This window comes from Bos taurus, chromosome 2 (genome assembly GCF_002263795.3).
Source record: "Bos taurus isolate L1 Dominette 01449 registration number 42190680 breed Hereford chromosome 2, ARS-UCD2.0, whole genome shotgun sequence".
NCBI classification, from domain to species: Eukaryota; Metazoa; Chordata; class Mammalia; order Artiodactyla; family Bovidae; genus Bos; species Bos taurus.
The window spans coordinates 42,635,841-42,655,925 of NC_037329.1; the positions used below are offsets into that span (position 1 = coordinate 42,635,841).

Below are 20,085 nucleotides of genomic sequence, written 5' to 3' on the forward strand. Positions count from 1 at the left end.
CCCTCCATGGTCTGGCTTCTCTGCACTCTTTAATCATTCTACATCTTGTAGTTGTCAGCACCCCAAAAATACAGAATTGTCTGCAGATACACAACAGTATAATGCACCTCCTCACACCTTGATGGGTTGAGCACTCTTCACCTGGCTAACCCCTCTGATACTGATCCTTCTCCACCACTCTTCCAATGTCCAGTAAGAATTAGATGTTCTTCCTATCTCTCCTACAGATCAGGTCAGATCAGATCAGTCTCTCAGTCATGTTTGACTCTTTGCGACCCCATGAATCGCAGTACGCCAGGCCTCCCTGTCCATCACCAACTCCCGGCGTTCACTCAGACTCCCGTCCATCGAGTCAGTGATGCCATCCAACCATCTCATCCTCTGTCGTCCCCTTCTCCTCCTGCCCCCAATCCCTCCCAGCATCAGAGTCTTTTCCAATGAGTCAACTTTTCCCATCAGGTGGCCAAAGTACTGGAGTTTCAGCTTTAGCATCATTCCTTCCAAAGAAATCCCAGGGCTGATCTCCTTCAGAATGACTGGTTGGATCTCCTTGCAGTCCAAGGGACTCTCAAGAGTCTTCTCCAACACCACAGTTCAAAAGCATCAGTTCTTCGGCGCTCAGCCTTCTTCACAGTCCAACTCTCACATCCATACATAACCACAGGAAAAATCATAGCCTTGACTAGATGAACCTTTGTTGGCAAAGTTATGTCTCTGCTTTTGAATATGCTATCTAGGTTGGTCATAACTTTCCTTCCAAGGAGTAAGCGTCTTTTAATTTCATGGCTGCAGTCACCATCTGTAGTGATTTTGGAGCCCAGAAAAATAAAGTCTGACACTGTTTCCACTGTTTCCCCATCTATTTCCAATGAAGTGGTGGGACCGGATGCCATGATCTTCGTTTTCTGAATGTTGAGCTTTAAGCCAAATTTTACTCTCCTCTTTCAGTTTCATTAAGAGGCTCTAGTTCTTCTTCACTTTCTGCCATAAGGGTGGTGTCATCTACATATCTGAGGTTATTGATACTTCTCCCGGCAATCTTGATTCCAGCTTGTGCTTCTTCCAGTCCGGCGTTTCTCATGATGTACTTTGCATATAAGTTAAATAAACAGGGTGACAATATACAGCCTTGACATGCTCCTTTTCCTATTTCGAACCAGTCTGTTGTTCCATGTCCAGTTCTAACTGTTGCTTCCTGACCTGCATACAAATTTCTCAAGAGGCAGATCAAGTGGTCTGTTATTCCCATCTCTTTCAGAATTTTCCACAGTTTATTGTGATCCACACAGTCAAAGGCATTGGCATAGTCAAGAAAGCAGAAATAGATGTTTTTCTGGAACTCTCTTGCTTTTTCGATGATCCAGCGGATGTTGGCAATTTGATCTCTGGTTCCTCTGCCTTTTCTAAAAGCAGCTTGAACATCTGGAAGTTCACGGTTCATGTATTTCTGAAGTCTGGCTTGGAGAATTTTGAGCATTACTTTACTAGCGTGTGAGATGAGTGCAATTTTGTGGTAGTTTGAGCATTCTTTGGCATTGCCTTTCTTTGGGATTGGAATGAAAACTGACCTTTTCCAGTCCTGTGGCCACTGCTGAGTTTTACAAATTTGCTGGCATATTGAGTGTAGCACTTTCACAGCATCATCTTTCAGGATTTGGAATAGCTCAAATGGAATTCCATCACCTCCACTAGCTTTGTTCGTAGTGATGCTTTCTAAGGCCCACTTGACTTCACATTCCAGGATAACTATGGTCTAAAGTATTTGTCTCTGTTGGTCAGCAAATTTGGAAAACTCAGCAGTGGCCACAGGACTGGAAAAGGTCAGCTTTGATTCAAATCCCTAAGAAAGACAATGCCAAAGAATGCTCAAACTACCGCACAATTGCACTCATCTCACACGCTAGCAAAGTAATGCTCAAAATTCTCCAAGCCAGGCTTCAACAATACATGAACCGTGAACCTCCAGATGTTCAAGCTGCTTTTAGAAAAGGCAGAGGAACCAGAGATCAAATTGCCAACATCCGTTGGATCATGGAAAAAGCTAGAGAGTTCCAGAAAAAACATCTATTTCTGCTTTCTTGACTATGCCAAAGCCTTTGACTGTGTGGATCACAATAAACTGTGGAAAATTCTGAAAGAGATGGGAATACCAGACCACCTGACCTGCCTCTTGAGAAACCCGTATGCAGGTCAGGAAGCAACAGTTAGAACTGGACATGGAACAACAGACTGGTTCCAAATAGGAAAAGGAGTATGTCAAGGCTGCATATTGTCACCCTGCTTATTTAACTTATATTCAGAGTACATCATGAGAAACACTGGGCTGGAAGAAGCACAAGCTGGAATCAAGATTGCCGGGAGAAGTATCAATAACCTCAGATATGTAGATGACACCACCCTTATGGCAGAAAGTGAAGAAGAACTAGAGCCTCTTAATGAAACTGAAAGAGGAGAGTAAAATTTGGCTTAAAGCTCAACATTCAGAAAACTAAAATCATGGCATCCGGTCCCATCACTTCATGGAAATAGATGGAGAAACAGTGAAAAAGGTGTCAGACTTTATTTTTCTGGGCTCCAAAATCACTGCAGATGGTGACTACAGCCATGAAAATTAAGAGATGTTTACTCCTTGGAAGGAAAGTTATGACCAACCTAGACAGCATGTTAAAAAGCAAAGACATTACTTGGCTGACAAAGGTCCATCTAGTCAAAGCTATGGTTTTTCCAGTAGTCATTTATGGATGAGAGAGTTGGACTATAAAGAAAGCTGAGTGCCAAAGAATTGATGCTTTTGAACTGTAGTGTTGGAAAAGACTCTTGAGAGTCCCTTGGACTGCAAGGAGATCCAACCAGTCCATCCTAAAGGAAATCAGTCTTGAATGTTCATTGGAAGGACTGATGTTGAAGCTGAAACTCCAATATTTTGGCCACCTGATGCAAAGAACTGACTCACTGGAAAAGACCCTCATGCTGGGAAAGATTAAAGGCAGGAGGAGAAAGGGACAACAGAGCGTGAGATGGTTGGATGGCATCACTGACTAATGGACATGAGTTTGAGTAAACTCTGGGAGTTGGTGATGGACCGGAAGGCCTGGCATGCTGCAGTCCATGGGGTCACAAAGAGTCAGACACGACTGAGAGACTGAACAGAACTGAACTGGTCCTCCTTCCCAATTACTGGAGGTTCAGAGACTGCATCTCTTAGTTCTTGTCTGAGTCCTTTCAGGATGTTATAACAACAGTATCATGGACTCTGTGACTTAAAACAGCAAACATATTTCTCATGGTTCTGGAGGCTGGGGAGTCCAAGATCAAATTAGTGACAGGTGTAGTGTCTGATAAAAGCCCTCTGCCTGGGTCAGAGATGGGTGTATTCTCCACACAACCTCACATGGTGGAAAGGAGTCTTTTTTCCACAGAAAAATGCACTTATTTTTAATTCTGTACAATCAAACAAAATGGAAAACAAAGAGGGATTATATTCAGCTACAAGTAATGGATAGCACCCATACTTTTACTAATATAAGCAAGAGCCTTTTCTGACATAGAAGGAGTGGGTCAAAGTAGCCACTCCACAGGGAACCAGAAAAACAACTCAGCGACTAAACAACAGTCTTTTTTTTTTTTTTTTTTTAATAAGGGCAGTAACCTCATAGTTGGACTGTGAAGAAGGCTGAGCGCTGAAGAATTGATGCTTTTGAACTGTGGTGTTGGAGAAGACTCTTGAGAGTCCCCTGGACTGCAAGGAGATCCAACCAGTCCATTCTAAAGGAGATAAGTCCTGGGTGTTCATTGGAAGGACTGATGCTAAAGCTGAAACTCCAATACTTTGGCTACCTCATGCAAAGAATTGACTCATTGGAAAAGTGATGCTGGGAGGGATTGGGGGCAGGAGGAGAAGGGGACGACAGAGGATGAGATGGCTGGATGGCATCACCGACTCGATGGACGTGAGTTTGAGTAAACTCCGGGAGGTGGTGATGAACAGGGAGGCCTGGCATGCTGCGATTCATGGGGTCGCAAAGAGTCGGACACGACTGAGCGACTGAAGTGAACTGAACTGAACCTCATTCATGAGGACGCATCCCTCATGACCTAATCACCTCCCAAAGGTCCTACCTCCTAAAACCATCATAAGATGGATTTCAACATATGAATTCTAGGGGGACATATTCAGTCCATAGTAGCTGCTGCTGCTGCTAAGTCACTTCAGTCATGTCTGACTCTTAGCGACCCCATGGACTGCAGCCCACCAGGCTTCTCTGTTACCCCTAAATAGTCCATGCTGCTAAGTCACTTCAGTCGTGTTTGACTCTGTGCGACCCCATAGACGGCAGCCCACCAGGCTCCCCTGTCCCTGGGATTCTCCAGGCAAGAACATGGAGTGGGTTTCCATTTCCTTCTCCAATGCATGAAAGTGAAAAATAAAAGTGAAGTCGCTCAGTCGTGTCCAACCCTCAGCAACCCCATGGACTGCAGCCTTCCAGGCTCCTCCGTCCATGGGATTTTCCAGGCAAGAGTACTGGTGCCATCGCAAATAGTCCATAACAATATACTAATTATTTGTCATAAAAATCTTGGGAGGGTAAAGAAAAATGGATTCCAGATAAGGAAATTGAGCAGTGATATTGGTAAGTGACTTGCTCTGTGACATCTATCACACTGACTTTTAAAAATGTCTTTAAAGATATATGTTTTTCCACTGCAGAATCACAGATGTGTGTTCAGTAAGGTTGGACGACTCCTCTTGCCACTATTATCAGTGTGTGAATACTAAAACCACCACTCCTGCTTGTTATCTGAAAATAGGTGACTTTCATTGTCTCCTTCCACTGTGTGTACACATTTGCAGAAGACATAAATCTTCTAAGTTCAAATACAAAAGTCTAAATTTAACATGCTATGGGAAAGATTTTGTTTTCCTTCGCTTCCAGTCTGATTTCTCCTTCATATTTTTATATGTTCAAGGAAAACAGTACACACTTGTCCTATGGAAATGAAAGATATAATCCTGCCTCATATTAATTGAGCTGAAGCTGAGAAATTGGACAGATTGCATCTTTCATGCCTCTTTGCAGCCACCTGCTTCTCCCTGTTTGGAGTCTGGTACAGGCCCTATTTCTCTAATGTGGGAAGGGGATGCACCAATGACACTCAAGGCTCTGAGCAGCTTTTTCACTTTAAAGTCTAAAATCATGCAGGTTTTAAACATTGGGCAGACTATCAGGATGAAATAATGATAAAAAAATCTGTGGAGGCAAAAACTGCCTATTCTGCAAATCTAAAAATAGGATGCTGCAGGCTACAATGTATCATTCCGAGAACTTCTCTGCATGTTCAGTGGTCAGGGATTTTTAATCAAGCTTGGGCATGAGTTATTGCATGCTTTTCTTGGCCCTTTATTTCAACAGCAGTAAAAAGGTATTAACTGATGAGAACATTGTGGCTGCTACTTACCTTATTACTCCATGTGCCAGTGCCCTGAAAGAACACTCTGACTCAAAGAGGTCACCTGTGGAGCACAAGGACAATCTTCACTCCTCCCAGAGAAGGAAATCAATCGTCACCAGATGACCTGAGGTCATAGGTCCAGAGAGTGTATTTAAACACAAGAGGAAGGGAAAGACACTTATTGTTTCCCTCACTTGCTGACTGTTTTTCCTTGGAATTAACTTTAACAAAGTAGATGCAAAAATCAAAAGATAAATCAGACAAGTGCAGTCTCTATACTTTAGAAGTGTAAGTTTGTAATTTTCATTAAAAATGAAAGTTTACACATTTTATTGTAAAGCAATTAATACCTGAAATCCCTTAAATTCTAAACTTTAAAATTTTGTTTATTTACCTTTTATGGCCCATTTAAGGTAAGAGCAAACTGATACCAAAACAACTTCCAGATAGATCATTCTGTTAAATATAAGCAATATAAATACAAAAAAAAAAAAACCTGTTTTAAAAATAAAAATGAGTAAGTAAGTGTTAATTGCTCAGTTGTGTCCGACTCTCTCCGGCCCTATGGACTATAGCATACAAGGCTCCTCTCTGTCCATGGAATTCTCCAGGCAAGAATACGGAAGTGTATTCAGTATTCCGTTCTCCAGGAGATCTTCCCAACCCAGGGATCAAACCTGGGTCTCCTGCATTGCAGGCAGATTCTTTACTGTCTGAGCCACCAGGGAAGCCCACAAAATAAAAATAATAATACATAAATAATAAATTATGAGTGAGGGTAAACTTTTAAAGTTTAGAAACAATAAAAAACATCCCCCATCAGCCCATAACTACCAGAACACATAACACATACTAGTTTTGACGATGGTAGCAATTCACCAGACAATTTTTTTGCATGGGTTCAGGCGCCTATCTCAGTCTGTTTTCAGTGAATTCTGGGAAACACACTTCTATTTCATAGACAACTAATTCATTCTTTAAAAAAAAAAAGAAGAATAGTATAACATATATAAAGAACTGCATATATTTGATATGTACAATTTGATGAGTTTGGACATATGCAAAGACCCATAACACCATTATCACAGTTAGGGTAATAGACATATCTAACACTTCTCAGAGTTTTTATGTATCCCTTAGTTTTGTGTTTTGTTTGTTTTGTAGTGAGGACCCTTAACATGAGTCTACTCTCAATGAATTTTGAAGTGCATATTACCTTATTGCTGACAATAGGCTATAGCTGTAGAGTAGACATGTATGACTTACTCATTTGGCATAACTAAAACTTCATACTCATTGACTAACTCCTCAGTGTCTGGCAACTACTGTTTTCTCTGCTTCTATGAGTTTTATTATTGTAGACACCCCATGTAAATGGAATCATAAAGTATTGCTCTTTCTGTGACAGGCTTATTTCCCTTTGTTGAGGTGAGCTTTATGTATTACTAGGGTTAGCTTAACTTTGTACATCATTTTATTTTCATCTCCATGCTAAAGTTTTATGGCTAACCAAGAGAACAAGAGCATAGATGTGTTTGCTAGTATGAATGGACCATCTGCCTCCACCATTCACTGCTCACCATTCTTCTCCTAGATTACCCAAGCAATTTACAAGATGGATGTGAAAGGTCTCCTGGGGTGTCTTATTGCTAAATGTCTTCTGGTGGATGGCTGTGGATAATCTATATAATCTAAGATTCAGAATAGCTTTCTTGTACCTAGTGAGGAAGCAAACTCAAAGTGCTGGCTATGCATGGGCTGACATTGTATATAAAATGCAGATATGTCTACTAGAGAAACTGTTAATTTTATGGTAGCAATGCTAGACTGTTCTTAAGATGAAAACCCACACATGACTTTGCAACACTTTCATATCCTGGCTTGTTGTCTTAGCAGATGTTAGAGCATTCTGCAAGGCCATTAAAGGTGAGCCAGGTCAAAGTGTATGTCCCCAGTGAGCCAGATGAAAAAAGTTTCTGTGGTAGAGACTTGTCTGAACTTGTGTCCCAAAAATGGGTCTTACATGGAAAAACTTGAATATGTGCTTTTCCTTTTAACAGAAAATGAAAATGAAAGAAATGGCAATGAAAGAAATCACAAATGGAAATGTCAATGTATTTACATATATAAGAAAGTTCCACGTACCCAAAAAGTATATAGCCTAATTTAAAAGGAAAGGGAACTGAAAAAAAAATTATAAATTCATCATGCTTAAGGTTAATATATTTGATAGGCTTGTTGTGTACATGTGTGCTCATTCATTCAGTCATGTCTGACTCTTTGTGAGCCCATGGACTGTAGCCCACCAGGCTCCTCTGTTCATGGAATTTTCCAGGCAAGAATACTGGAGTGGGTAGTCATTTCCTTCTCCATGGGATCTTCCTGACCCAGGAATTAAACCCAGGTCTCCCGCATTGGCAGGTGGCTGCTGTACCACTGAACTACCTGGGAAATCCTATAGGTTTGTTACAACTCAATAAATCAATATGAATAATAAAATATCAAATGAGAAATAGACAAAGGATCTGAATCTTAATATAAAGATTACAAAGTAGGATATACAGTTCTAAAATACATATGTAAAAACATTGGCTGCTGCAATTGATAATACACAACTTCAACAAGGTACCGTTTTGTTTTTTTTTTCCCCTATCAAACGTGCAGTAATAATTTTAAAAAATCATATGTGGTGTTTAAGAATAGCATTTCCTAAGGGATCCATCCCAGGCCCATCAAAGAATCCCAATGGATGAATCCAGAAAGCAAGTCAGGGAAATTCTAATTCAATTGGCTTGCAATAGTACCAGGAAATCAGTCATTTCCTAGCCCAGACTAGGCGATCTTAAGACAGGACAAGTTTGAGAACTCTGCTCTGACCAGTGGTTGTCAGTCATAGCTCATGTATTGAATTACCTGGGAAATTTTAAGAAATACAGACACTTAGGCCCTACACTCAGAAATTTTGATTTAATCCTTGTGGGTTAGATTTGGATATCAAACACTTTAAAAGCTCTTTAGGTGTTTCTTACAGTAGTTGAAGTTGAGAATACCTACTCTAGAGGGTATGACAAAAATCTAAAATTTGTATGTTTTTCAAATGGTAGTGAAGATTGGTGATACCTTTTTTTAAACAATTTGGCTATGTGCTGCTTTTTCTTAAAAAATACTGTTATCACTGAAAATTGCAATTGTGCAAATTTATCCTGTCAAATATTAGTGAGCAAAAATATTCTGTAATTGATTCAATAACAATATATGAAAGGATCATAACTGCAGAGTAATGGTTTATAAACATTAATGAGCAAAAATATTCTTTGTAATTGATTCAATAACAATATATGAGAGGAACATAAGTGAAGAGTAATGATTTATAAACAATAGTATCTTCAACAATGAAGTACTACACACTCATTAATAATGTGCATATAATAATTTTTAATGTTATGAGAAAATACAGGGTTAAGGAAAAAAGCAAGATATAAATTGTATTTACAGTACATCAAGACTAAGTTAAAAAAGCATAGCAAAAAGACAGGAAGAAAAATACTCTAAATTTCTGAGGGCACTAATCTTTGAACCATGGGGAGATGAATAGTGAGGTCTTGGGGTTATTTTCCAACTTCTATGAATTGCAGAAATTTGTATAGTATCTATGCTAGATCTAATTAAAATAACATAAAATTTACCATTTTAGCAATTTTCAAGTGTACAACTGAGTGCCATTACGTACATTCATATTGTTGTGCAAGCATCACTATCATTTATCTACAGAACTTCTTCATCCTCTCCAAATGAAACTTCATTCTTCTCAGTTAAGCAATTTTTTACCATTACCTCCTCACCCTAGCCTCTGATAACCACTATCCTACTTCTGTCTCTATGAATTTAACTATCTTGATATAAATGGAATCATACAGTATTTGTCCTTTTGTGTCTGGCTTATTTCACTTAGCACAATGCCTTCAAGAATTATCCATGTTATGGCATGTATCAAATTGTATTGCTTCTTAAGGCTGCATAATAGTCCATTTTATGTATATACCACATCTTTATCCTCTCATTTGCTATTGGACATTTGAATTGTTTATACTTTTTGGCTACCGTGAATAATGCTGCTATGAATATGTACAAATTTCTATTTCAGCACTTGCTTTCAACTTTTGGGGGAATATACCTAAAAATCAAATTTCTGGACCATATGGCAATTCTATGTTTAATATTTTGAGGAACCACCATACTCTTTTCCACAGAGGCTATACCATTTTACACTCCCATCAGCAACTCACAAGGGTTCTAATTTCTCCACATCCTTTCAATTTTTTCCTTAACAAGGTTAATTGCTTCATATGGCAATTTTTCTAAAATATATCACTCGCTTTCTAGCTTTCTTGAAAAAAAAATATACTGAACAAAATTTAGCCTTTTTTTAAATGAACTATACAATTGATGCCTCCTCAGGAGCTACTGCAATATATTTTTATCTAGTAACTATTTTGTTTGATAACTATTTTATTTAATAATTATTCTCAGCTATTTCCATGGATTAGATCAATCCTTTCCATCTCCTGTGAAATATCATCTCCATTTCACAGAAAAGTAAATAAGGTATGAAGAAGTAAAAAAGACACGTGTACCCCAATGTTCATCGCAGCACTGTTTATAATAGCCAGGACATGGAAGCAACCTAGATGTCCATCAGCAGATGAATGGATAAGAAAGCAGTGGTACATATACACAATGGAGTATTACTCAGCCATTAAAAAGAATACATTTGAATCAGTTCTAATGAGGTGGATGAAACTGGAGCCTATTATACAGAGTGAAGTAAGCCAGAAAGAAAAACACCAGTACAGTATACTAACACATATATATGGAATTTAGAAAGATGGTAACCATAACCCTGTATACGAGACAGCAAGAGACACTGATGTATATAGAACAGTCTTTTGGACTCTGTGGGAGAGGGAGAGGGTGGGATGATTTGGGAGAATGGCATTGAAACATGTAGAATATCATATATGAAACTAGTTGCCAGTCCAGGTTCGATGCATGATAATGGATGCTTGGGGCTGGTGCACTGGGACGACCCAGAGGGATGATATGGGGAGGGAGGAGGGAGGAGGGTTCAGGATGGGGAACACATGTCTACCTGTGGCGGATTCATTTTGATATATGGCAAAACCAATACAATATTGTAAAGTTAAAGAATAAAATAAAATTAAATTTAAAAAAAAAGAAGTAAAGGAATTTTTCAAGATCACACAGCTAGTAATTGAGGACAGCAGGATTCAAAGTCCATGTCTTTACACATTTTGCTAGACTCCTAACCATCTAAGAATGTTTGTCTCTGTATTTAATGTCCCCAAATCAATACTGTACACTCTTCGAAAGTTTGTGCATGTTGTTTAATGTTTTATTCTGTTTTTCCTTCTGCTTATTACTGTTATTCCTTATAGTTGTAAAAGCAAGTATATTCAGCCATTTTCTCCTCTGCAACCCACATGTTGATACTGATATCTGTAATCAAGAAAAAAGAGATAGAAGAGAGAGCTAAAACTGTATGAGACGTCAAAATGCACAGATTTGAGAGAATTTGAGGGATCAACCTCAGGAGAAAAAGGAATGAGTTTAGGTATTTGTCTTTCATGATAACTATTTTGGTAGATTGATGGTTTGGCTTATTTCTGGCTTTCCTCTTGTGTTCCAGGTGCTTTATGAATGAATATGAGTGCCTGCTCTTACTCCTACTTAAATTGTGTGCTGCTGCTGCTGCTGCTGCTGCTAAGTCACTTCAGTCGTGTCTGACTCTGTGTGACCCCATAGACGGTAGCCCACCAGGCTCCTCCATCCATAGGATTTTCCAGCCAAAAGTACTGGAGTGGGGTGCCATTGCCTTTTCCCTTAAATTGTGTAATCTGGTATAAATTATTTTTTTGAAGTTTGCCCCAAAGTAATAAATATTCTTTGCTATGCTGCTAAGTCACTTCAGTCATGTCCGACTCTGTGCGACCCCATGGACTGCAGCCTACTAGGCTCCTCCATCCATGGGATTTTCTGGGCAGCAGTACTGGAGTGGGGTGCCATTGATATTCTCTTTTTAAAAATCTCTACTTACTATTTTCATGATATACACAGAGAGAGGCTCAAGGAAAAGATTTTTAATATTGTAACTGTCTTGTCCTACATCAAAACTATTCAAACTATAGATCTAATGACCACTAATGCTATAGATATAGTTTCAGGAAAGAATAGATACATGTTTCTTTCCTTGTGTAATATGTATATTGTGAAATAATGAGCATTTAACTTTTTGAAATCAAATATCCTGTCCAATAAAGTAGGAGAAGTCACTGGTTAAATAAATATAACAGTGAGTCATATGTATCAAAATCCTTTTATTTGAAGTGAATTACCAGTACCAACACATTACCCCATTTCACATCAATATCTGCTTTTCCAGAAATCAAAGTTTCTCTATATAAACATTTCTTAAAGAATTTTTTCACATCTTTAAGATTTTTCTAGGAAATAGGTGAAAAACAAGAGTAAAGCTGAAAGAACATTTTTCACTCAAAATACCAAAGGGAAAGATAAACAATTTCTATAGAAAACTTCTAGCTATTCATATCCCTTTAAGTCCAGTAGTAAGTGTGTGATAAATGTTAGTTTTGTACTACTTGGTTTATAGCTAATTTCCTTGTAAATACTTTGACCAATTTTATCCAACAAAATCAGACTGGTGGCAGTGCCAGGTGGGATATAAAGGAAACAAAACTACATTCCCAGGGTTCTGAACTAGCTGACGGGAATAGCAATTATTTTATCCACAAGTTTGTGGCTATAAGTAATTAAAACTGAAAGAAAATAATGTCAGAGTGTTCCATTATTTCTTTTAAAAATGTACTCCTTAAATCTACAAGTTTAAACCTTTGAAAAGTGAAATAAGTGTTAGTCACTCAGTAATGTCCAACTCTTTGCAACCCCATGGAGTACAGTCCACCAGGCTTCTCTGTCCATGGAATTCTCCAGGCAAGAATACTGGAGTGGGTAGGCATTCCCTGTTCCAGGGGATACTCCCTGACCCAGGGAGCAAATCCAGGTCTGCATTTTGCAGACAGATTCTTTACCATCTGAACCATTAGGGAAACCCTCAAATCTAGAAGTTTAATGATACAAAACCTCTACTGGATGGCAAAATTTGATTATTTTTTATAATAACTTGACTAAAGTAGTAATATTGTTCATATCAACAAATATACTCAAATTCTGAAATTATTCAATTAACACTTTTAGGAACTTTTTGTAACCAGACCTTACAAATGTATCATCTCTTTGTTTTTGTTACATAAAGAGATGGCTACCGTCTATAATCAGTTGTACCCAGCTTCTACTAAACACACAATCCTGTGCAAGTTAATATCCTTCTGTGTGTGTGTGTGTGTGTGTGTGTGTGTGTGTGTGTGTGTGTATGAAGTTGCTTTAGTTGTGTCTGACTCTTTGTGACCCACTGGACAGTAGCCTGCCAGGCTCCTCTGTCCGTGGGATTCTCCAGGCAAGAATACTGGAGTGAGTTGCCATGCCCTCCTCCAGGGGATCTTCCTGACCCAGGGATCAAATCCATATGTCGATGGCTCCTGCATTGGCTGGCGGGTTCTTTACCCCTAGTGCTACCTGGGAAGTCCCAATATCCCTGTAAATGACCTCTATTCTCCACCTTTTGCTTTTCTAAATTCTAACTACTTGCCTCCATCATTCATTGTAGTATTTGCTTTATATTATCTTAAATTCTTCTATAATTTTTCACATATGCATTACGTTTTACTGTTAAGTATCACCCATATTAACTAAGACAGGCTGAATGTATAGTGAGATTTAAATAATTTTTTCCAATCAATAAATAATAAATTTCTCCAAAGAAGAAATTATTGGGACTGGAGCATTCTTCAGGGCAATTATAACCATGGGAAATTAGAGCAATAAACCAGATGAATTATGGATGAGGCCCAGAAGGCTAGGTCTTCAGCTGTGAAACATCCCTCCAAAATAAAATTAGCTACTTAGAAGCATCTCAGCTTATTGAAGCTGGTATACAATCAACATCCCAAAGTTGAAAACTTGTCACTAAAATACAGTTCACTCTATTTTATTGTGGTCACAAAGTAGCACAAAACATTTAAGGAAAGCTTTGAATATGGAGTAAATAATGTTTGGGGAGACAAAAATCAGAGGGTTGAACAAGCAAATATAATGGAATTGAGAACAGAGCTGAAAATGGCAGGACAGCTACTTTATTTGAATAGAAATTTAATAAATGTATTCTATGAAAAGTTTGAACTGGGCTTCAAGTTACTGGTTTCCAGCTGTTACCGTTGAAAGAAAGAAAAAAGGAAGGGAGAGAGGAAGGAGAAGTGAAGAGGAATAAAAAGAGTAGAAATGATTAAAAAAAACAAACAAACCTGAAGTATTCTTCTAGAGCTCAAGAAACAATCTGACAAGTTTGTAACATTTCACTGAAACCAGAAGCAGAATCATACTGGACTGAAGTCTCTATCAGGCCCTTAAAACATCTGTAGCTTCGTTTAAACTGACTAGGGTGAAATACATCAGCTTACGGAAAATGGGGAGATCTTCCAGGAGTTGGCCAGTGTTCTAGGTGATGGGTGCTGATGAGCAATTCCCTTAAACAGCTGATTTACTGCCAGCAGAGAAAAACACTGGAAGCGCATCCAAAAACTCATTAGCAATTGAGATTACAAGGGTAGCCATTCTGTCCACCTTCTCCTCCCTTACCAAGGAGGTGACCCTGTTCTTGGCAACCATAAAGGCCACAGAAGAGCCCTTCCTTCCCTAAACCCTTTTCTTTTGCCCAAGAGTCTCTATAAAATCTGCCTTACTCTGTTTTCCAATCGTTTTCTCTCTCACTCGTTTTCTTTCTTTCTCTCCTTCCTTCCCTCCCGGCTTGTCACAAGCGAGACAAAGTCAGGCACAGGCGGCGGGCCCATGTATTCGCTGACACCATCTGCCACCTGCGATTCATCGCCACTTTCCACCTCCCGGAGGTGAGAGGGGCGGGAGGCCAAGGACACGCAGAGCTTGTGTGACCCACTTTTTAGGAAACTTTCAGTTGGTCGCAACCCTTCCCCCACCCGAAACTCTTCAATCATCCATCAAGCCAGAAAAGCCAGAAAAGCGATCTCTGCCTATCCTTGGAGTTGGAAAAGAGGCGAAGCAAGAAAAAACAAGAGGTTCGCCCCATTCCTTTCCCCCACCGCCCAGCAGCGGCGGGCGCAGAGCAGCGGTGCGGCCAGAAGGGGCCGCTCTGCGTTCATAGCAGCGGCCCTACCGCCGCCGTCCGCACCTCCCACGGCCGGGCTGGCCCAGCCCCGCCAAGTTCCAACAGCCCCTAGTCGAGCGAGCGCCGGGAACGAGCACCGCCCGGGCAGAAGCACACGGCGCAGACCAGCCAGACTGAGGCGCGCGGCGGGAAGGCTCCGGCGAAACTCTCACCAGCCGGGGACTTTGGAAACAAGCGAGCGAGCGGTCCCCGCGCGCGCAAGTCCACAAGTGAGCGCTTAGCTCACCTGTTTCTGCCGCGCCACCGCCTTCCCACCCCTCGGACCCTCGCCTCCCGTGTTGCCGGCCCGCTCCCGCAATGAATCCGGCACTGGGCAACCAGACCGACGTGGCCGGCCTGTTCCTGGCCAACAGCAGCGAGGCGCTGGAGCGCGCCATGCGCTGCTGCACCCAGGCGTCCGTGGTGACCGACGACGGCTTCGCGGAGGGCGGCCCGGACGAGCGCAGCCTGTATATCATGCGCGTGGTTCAGATCGCCGTCATGTGCGTGCTCTCGCTCACCGTGGTCTTCGGCATCTTCTTCCTGGGCTGCAACCTTCTCATCAAGTCCGAGGGCATGATCAATTTCCTGGTGAAGGACCGGAGACCGTCTAAGGAGGTGGAGGCGGTGGTCGTGGGGCCCTACTGACCGGCCCCCGGCCCCCGCGGCAGCCGCCCTTCGCCTCCCCACTTCACCAGCCCGGCCGCGCCCCCTCACCATGCGAGACTGGGCGAAGCAAACCTGTCGGAGTCAGTTTTTTTCTCTCGACTTCTGCCTTTCGGGATGAAGCGAACCCGTTTATCGCTCGCCCTCTGAAAGTCCCCAGGCCTGGCAGTAGAAGAGAGTCCTGACTCTGGACTCAGCAGCAAGTGGCAAGAGAAGGCGATTAGGGCGCAGAACTTTGGAAGCTGCCGCTAGCGCAGAATGCGGGCACACCGACCCAGGCCAAGGCCCCTTTCCACCCGCAGGTGACCAAGCTCGGGGGGGCAGGTGGAGAGAGCGAGCAGGCGGAGACCAACGGCACCTATTGCCTGGTGACCGGAAAAGTGACCCGCATATATTCCACTTAACCGAACTAACGGGGACACGCAAACCGTGTCCGGGTTCGCGCCCATTCCCTCCCGCTCCTTACACCCCTGGCAGGACAGGCGATAAATACCTTTGATTGATTGTAACGTGCCGTTTTAAGGGATTTTGTGTTTGTTTGCTTGAATACAAGTATTTGATAAGTCTTTTTCCGCCCTAGTGGCCTGTTTCCCTGCCTGGGGGTTAGAGTTTTGTGTTAGGGGAAGGGGTGGGGGGAAGGGGAGCCTGCGAATGTGAATGGGGTGAGTTGTTTCTTTTATTGCATTTTCAACTGGGTCTTTGGGAGAGGGGGGAGAGGGAAGGGGGCGGGACTGGCACTCCAGCTGGCCCCGAAGCAAAGATCCGGGATAGTACTCCTAGCTCGTGACTGCACGGTTGACACCACAAAAGTGCTCTTGACATTGGTGACACCGTTTTGACTTTTTTTCTCCTTATTTAAAATTTCCTTAATAAATGCAACGTTTAAGTGTTTTTTTCCTGGCCTCCTGGTGATCATTCTACGCTCCGGGCAGAAGGGAACGGGCGACGCTGAGGGGTCAGGTTACCAGTCCGAGGTGGAATTCGCTTTGGCGAGCTGCGATTCAACTCGTGGATCCTACGCAGGCACGAGGCGGGGAGCGAGACAGAGAGGCCCAGGGACGAGTGTCCTGGCCAAACCTCTGGGCCTGGAGCCGTCCTGGAGGCAGCATCCTTTGTTTTCGCTTTCAGTTAGTATTTTATATTTCATTTAGGCTCAGCGCTCCAAGCAAGGCGAGAAACGGGAGGCCGCCGCAGGAAGATTACACTTCCGTGCAGGGCTCCGGTGGGAACACAGGGTTACACCGCTAATGAAAGGAAGAGACGGCTTGGCTAGGCTTCAGGGAGGGCATCTTCTCCTGACCAACGTCAGCAAGCAGGCGTCAGGATCCTGATCAAAAAAAAAAAAAAAAAAGACCAGGAAATGTAGTTCCTAAAGTACAGAGTGACAGAGTGACGCTGATTCTCCCCGGCGTACACCATTGTTACTAAAAACAAGACGTGTATTGTCTTTGTCATATTACATTTTATATCTGAAGGGCTAAAGTAAAAGATAAACGCGACCTGGGTAATCAGTCCCAGGTCCAGCCAAAAGGTTCAGAGGAGTTAACCGAGGTTCTGAATGTCAGAGATGTGTGTAACCCAAACTTGGAAGTTGGCCGGAGAGGAGCTATAGATGGTCTTTGGGCTCAGAAATTGAAGGGGATTTGAAAAGAAAACCCTGGAAAACTGTGAATGTGAAAATAACCCAAAGGATACAATAGCTTCGAGCTGAAACTTGACAACAGTTTTTGAGCAGTTTGTTTTTACACCTGGGGTAGGAGCCTAAATATTTTCGAGAATATAAAGAATCCTCTACTATGGTATAGCAATTAAAGGCTTCACTGTAGCAGATACAAGGTAGACTAAAATTTAAAAAAAAAAAAAGAAAGAAAGAAATGTCCTATTTAATTGAGAAGAGGCACAACTGGTATAAACAGTGTAAGTGTCTGAATGGTTGGGATCAAATGTTTGTGTCCCTTAACATCCTGTCCACTCAGGTATCTGTTTAACTCCCAAAGTAAATCTTTGTCTATGTCGGGATATGACATAGAATTTTTTTTTTTTTTTTGGAATGCTAATAGATATTAGGCTTGAAAAAAAAAGGATTTTGAAGTTTTGCCTATTGTTCCTGTATATACAGCAGGTAAGCATTTGCTTGTTTTCTTCTGTCTGGGCAGGGGAGCAAGGGCAGCATGTAGTCAAGAGTGAGTCATGGAGGGCACTTTACTTTGTTAATGAGTAAGATAGGAAATGGAGACTTTCTGTTCTGTAGCTAGTTTCTGTGGCACCAAGTTAATCTGCTGTCTCCATGTTTCAAAGAAAGCAGAACAACCAGTTCACTCAGGGACAAACCAGACATTTAAAATTAAACTCAGTGTGGAAACTGATTTGGGATCAAAAACCAACCTACCAAGATTCCTATCAAGAGTGTGTAGGAATCTTCCACTGTACTCTGCTGTGTACAAGTTATTTGCTTATAGTGAGTTTCAGGCACAGAAAGGTCTCAACCTGCAGGTCAATTTGCATTTGTATTGAAGAGCTCTTTCTATTTAAAGTCAAATTCCTGAAAATTGTGGGGGGGGGGGGGGAGGAAGCTGCCACGCCCCCTACTATTCTCTCCTCTACTAATGCTCTTAAATCTCTGCTATCACTATGATCCTTCTCCATACTTTTTCCTCTTAATACTTCTTCACAGCACTTTTCTCTTCCTTGCATCTCAAAGGCAAAATTTATCATTTATCCTTAACTATCCAGATTTATTCTCTTAACCACCAGAAACTGTGATAGTCGACAAATCAGAACCTGCAAAATTTAGCCCTTAAATAGAAAAGTTATGTGAACAGAGTTCTGTAATCCATGATCTATGCATTATAGGTAAATGCACATGATCTGAAAATATCATAGCCCTGGGGACCATTTCCTGCCAACAGCTCCTCTCTACAGCCTTTAGATCCATTTGTTACTTAGATGCCAAGTAATTCTGGTTTTTATAGATGAGGCAATGTGTGCAAGAAGCTTTTTACACTCCCTATTCCCCGATGGCCACACGGCAACCACTTTCTCAGGCCCCACACCACTCCCTGTCTTACTCTGCCTTTGATTGTCTTTTATCTTGATCCTAACAAATGCATTAAATGAAACTTTTAAATCCTGCCTAGAGTTTATGGGGCATTGATCCTTTCTTACAGGTGTGCTGTAAGGAAAGTAAGTTTAAAAGTCACTCTCTGAGTTTCATAGAAGAAAACAATGTCGGACTTAAGAGACTGGGAATTGGGAGGGATAGATGCACACAGGCAGATTTTATCATCCCACACACTTAGGTCCACCATGTGGTCAGTAATTAGTGGGAAGTCCTGAGAGAGAGGCAGAAAGATGGCTTCCTGTAAAAACTCGCTGGCTCTGGCAGATGGTCCATAGGGAGGCATCTGATGCTTTCTGAAACCCTTCTGGAAATACAGCAGAAAGAGGAAGAGGATTTTGTGAGACACAGCAAGTGGAATTAACAGGGTTGTGACCCCTCTCAGGCTGTGCAGACAGCTGCAGATGCCCCCGAGCCTAATTGGGTGGCCACTACTTAAGTAGCTTGCTGCTGCTGTTGCTGTCGCTTCAGTCGTGTCCGACTCTGTGACCCCATAGACGGAAGCCCACCAAGCTCCCCCGTCCCTGGGATTCTCCAGGCAAGAACACTGGAGTGGGTTGCCATTTCCTTCTCCAATGCATGAAAGTGGAAAGTGAAAGAGAAGTCGCTCAGTTGTGTCCGACTCTTAGCGACCCCATGGACTGCAGCCCACCAGGCTCCTCTGTCCGTGGGATTTTCCAGGCAAGAGTACTGGAGTGGGGTGCCATTGCCTTCTCCGACCTAAGTAGCTTAGCCAATTGTTAATAAATGTTATTTTTCTTAAGATTGTTGTTATGACTCTTCCCACTTTCTCTGAAAATGTATAAGGACTTGAGTGTTGAACCACTTTAGGCCTGCTTGAGGGAAGTCTAAGCATAACATCACATTATTGTGTTAAGTCTGAGACATGGTGGCTGGTGATGGATGATCCCTGCGCCTGTTTTCTGATTTTCAAGCCACCCTGGCTTCTCAAGGGATCCTCAGTCAGTCCTGTTATGTCTTCTTACACTAATTCTGAGTGAGGGAGGAAAAGGCACACCGGACGATGATGTAAGAAATTTTGCTTTTGGTCTCTAAGTAACTGAGAGCCATCAGCCCTAAAATGAGGAAAATGTGTTCTAAAAGGACATTCTTATTCTATGATTCTATTGAATTAATTTGTTTACTATTCCCATGTCTCTTAATGTGTTTCTCAGCTCACTTCAATAGGTATCTTAGAAATCTATTTTGTCTTTCCAATCTTGTTCTTTTAGGTAGGAGACACCCTCCCCCTAAAGTCCAGTGCTCCTCAACACGGGATGTTATTTACAACAGCCAAAGCAAAATATCAGACACCTAGCCAGGCCTAGGTAGAGAGCAGTTTCTATGCTGACAGGTTACACATAATCTAACTAGTGCCTTAAATATCCCAGATCTCTGTGTTCTCACTGGAGGAAGCAATGAAAGGAAAGTCCAGTGAATTGGGGAGCATGTGATTAGCAAGTGGTTCCTTTAACTCTGTATACACTTAGACTAATGTGCATTTTTGTTTGCAGAA

The 20,085-nt window shown here is 41.7% G+C and overlaps 1 protein-coding gene across 1 annotated transcript; it reads left to right on the plus strand.

Moving 5' to 3' along the window:
* Positions 1 to 14,897: 14,897 nt before the first annotated feature.
* On the plus strand, positions 14,898 to 16,344 carry RPRM (reprimo, TP53 dependent G2 arrest mediator homolog). Its single transcript, NM_001080739.1, has one exon. The coding sequence runs from the start codon at positions 15,104 to 15,106 to the stop codon at positions 15,431 to 15,433; it is 330 nt and encodes a 109-aa protein (NP_001074208.1). The 5' UTR covers positions 14,898 to 15,103; the 3' UTR covers positions 15,434 to 16,344.
* Positions 16,345 to 20,085: the final 3,741 nt, after the last annotated feature.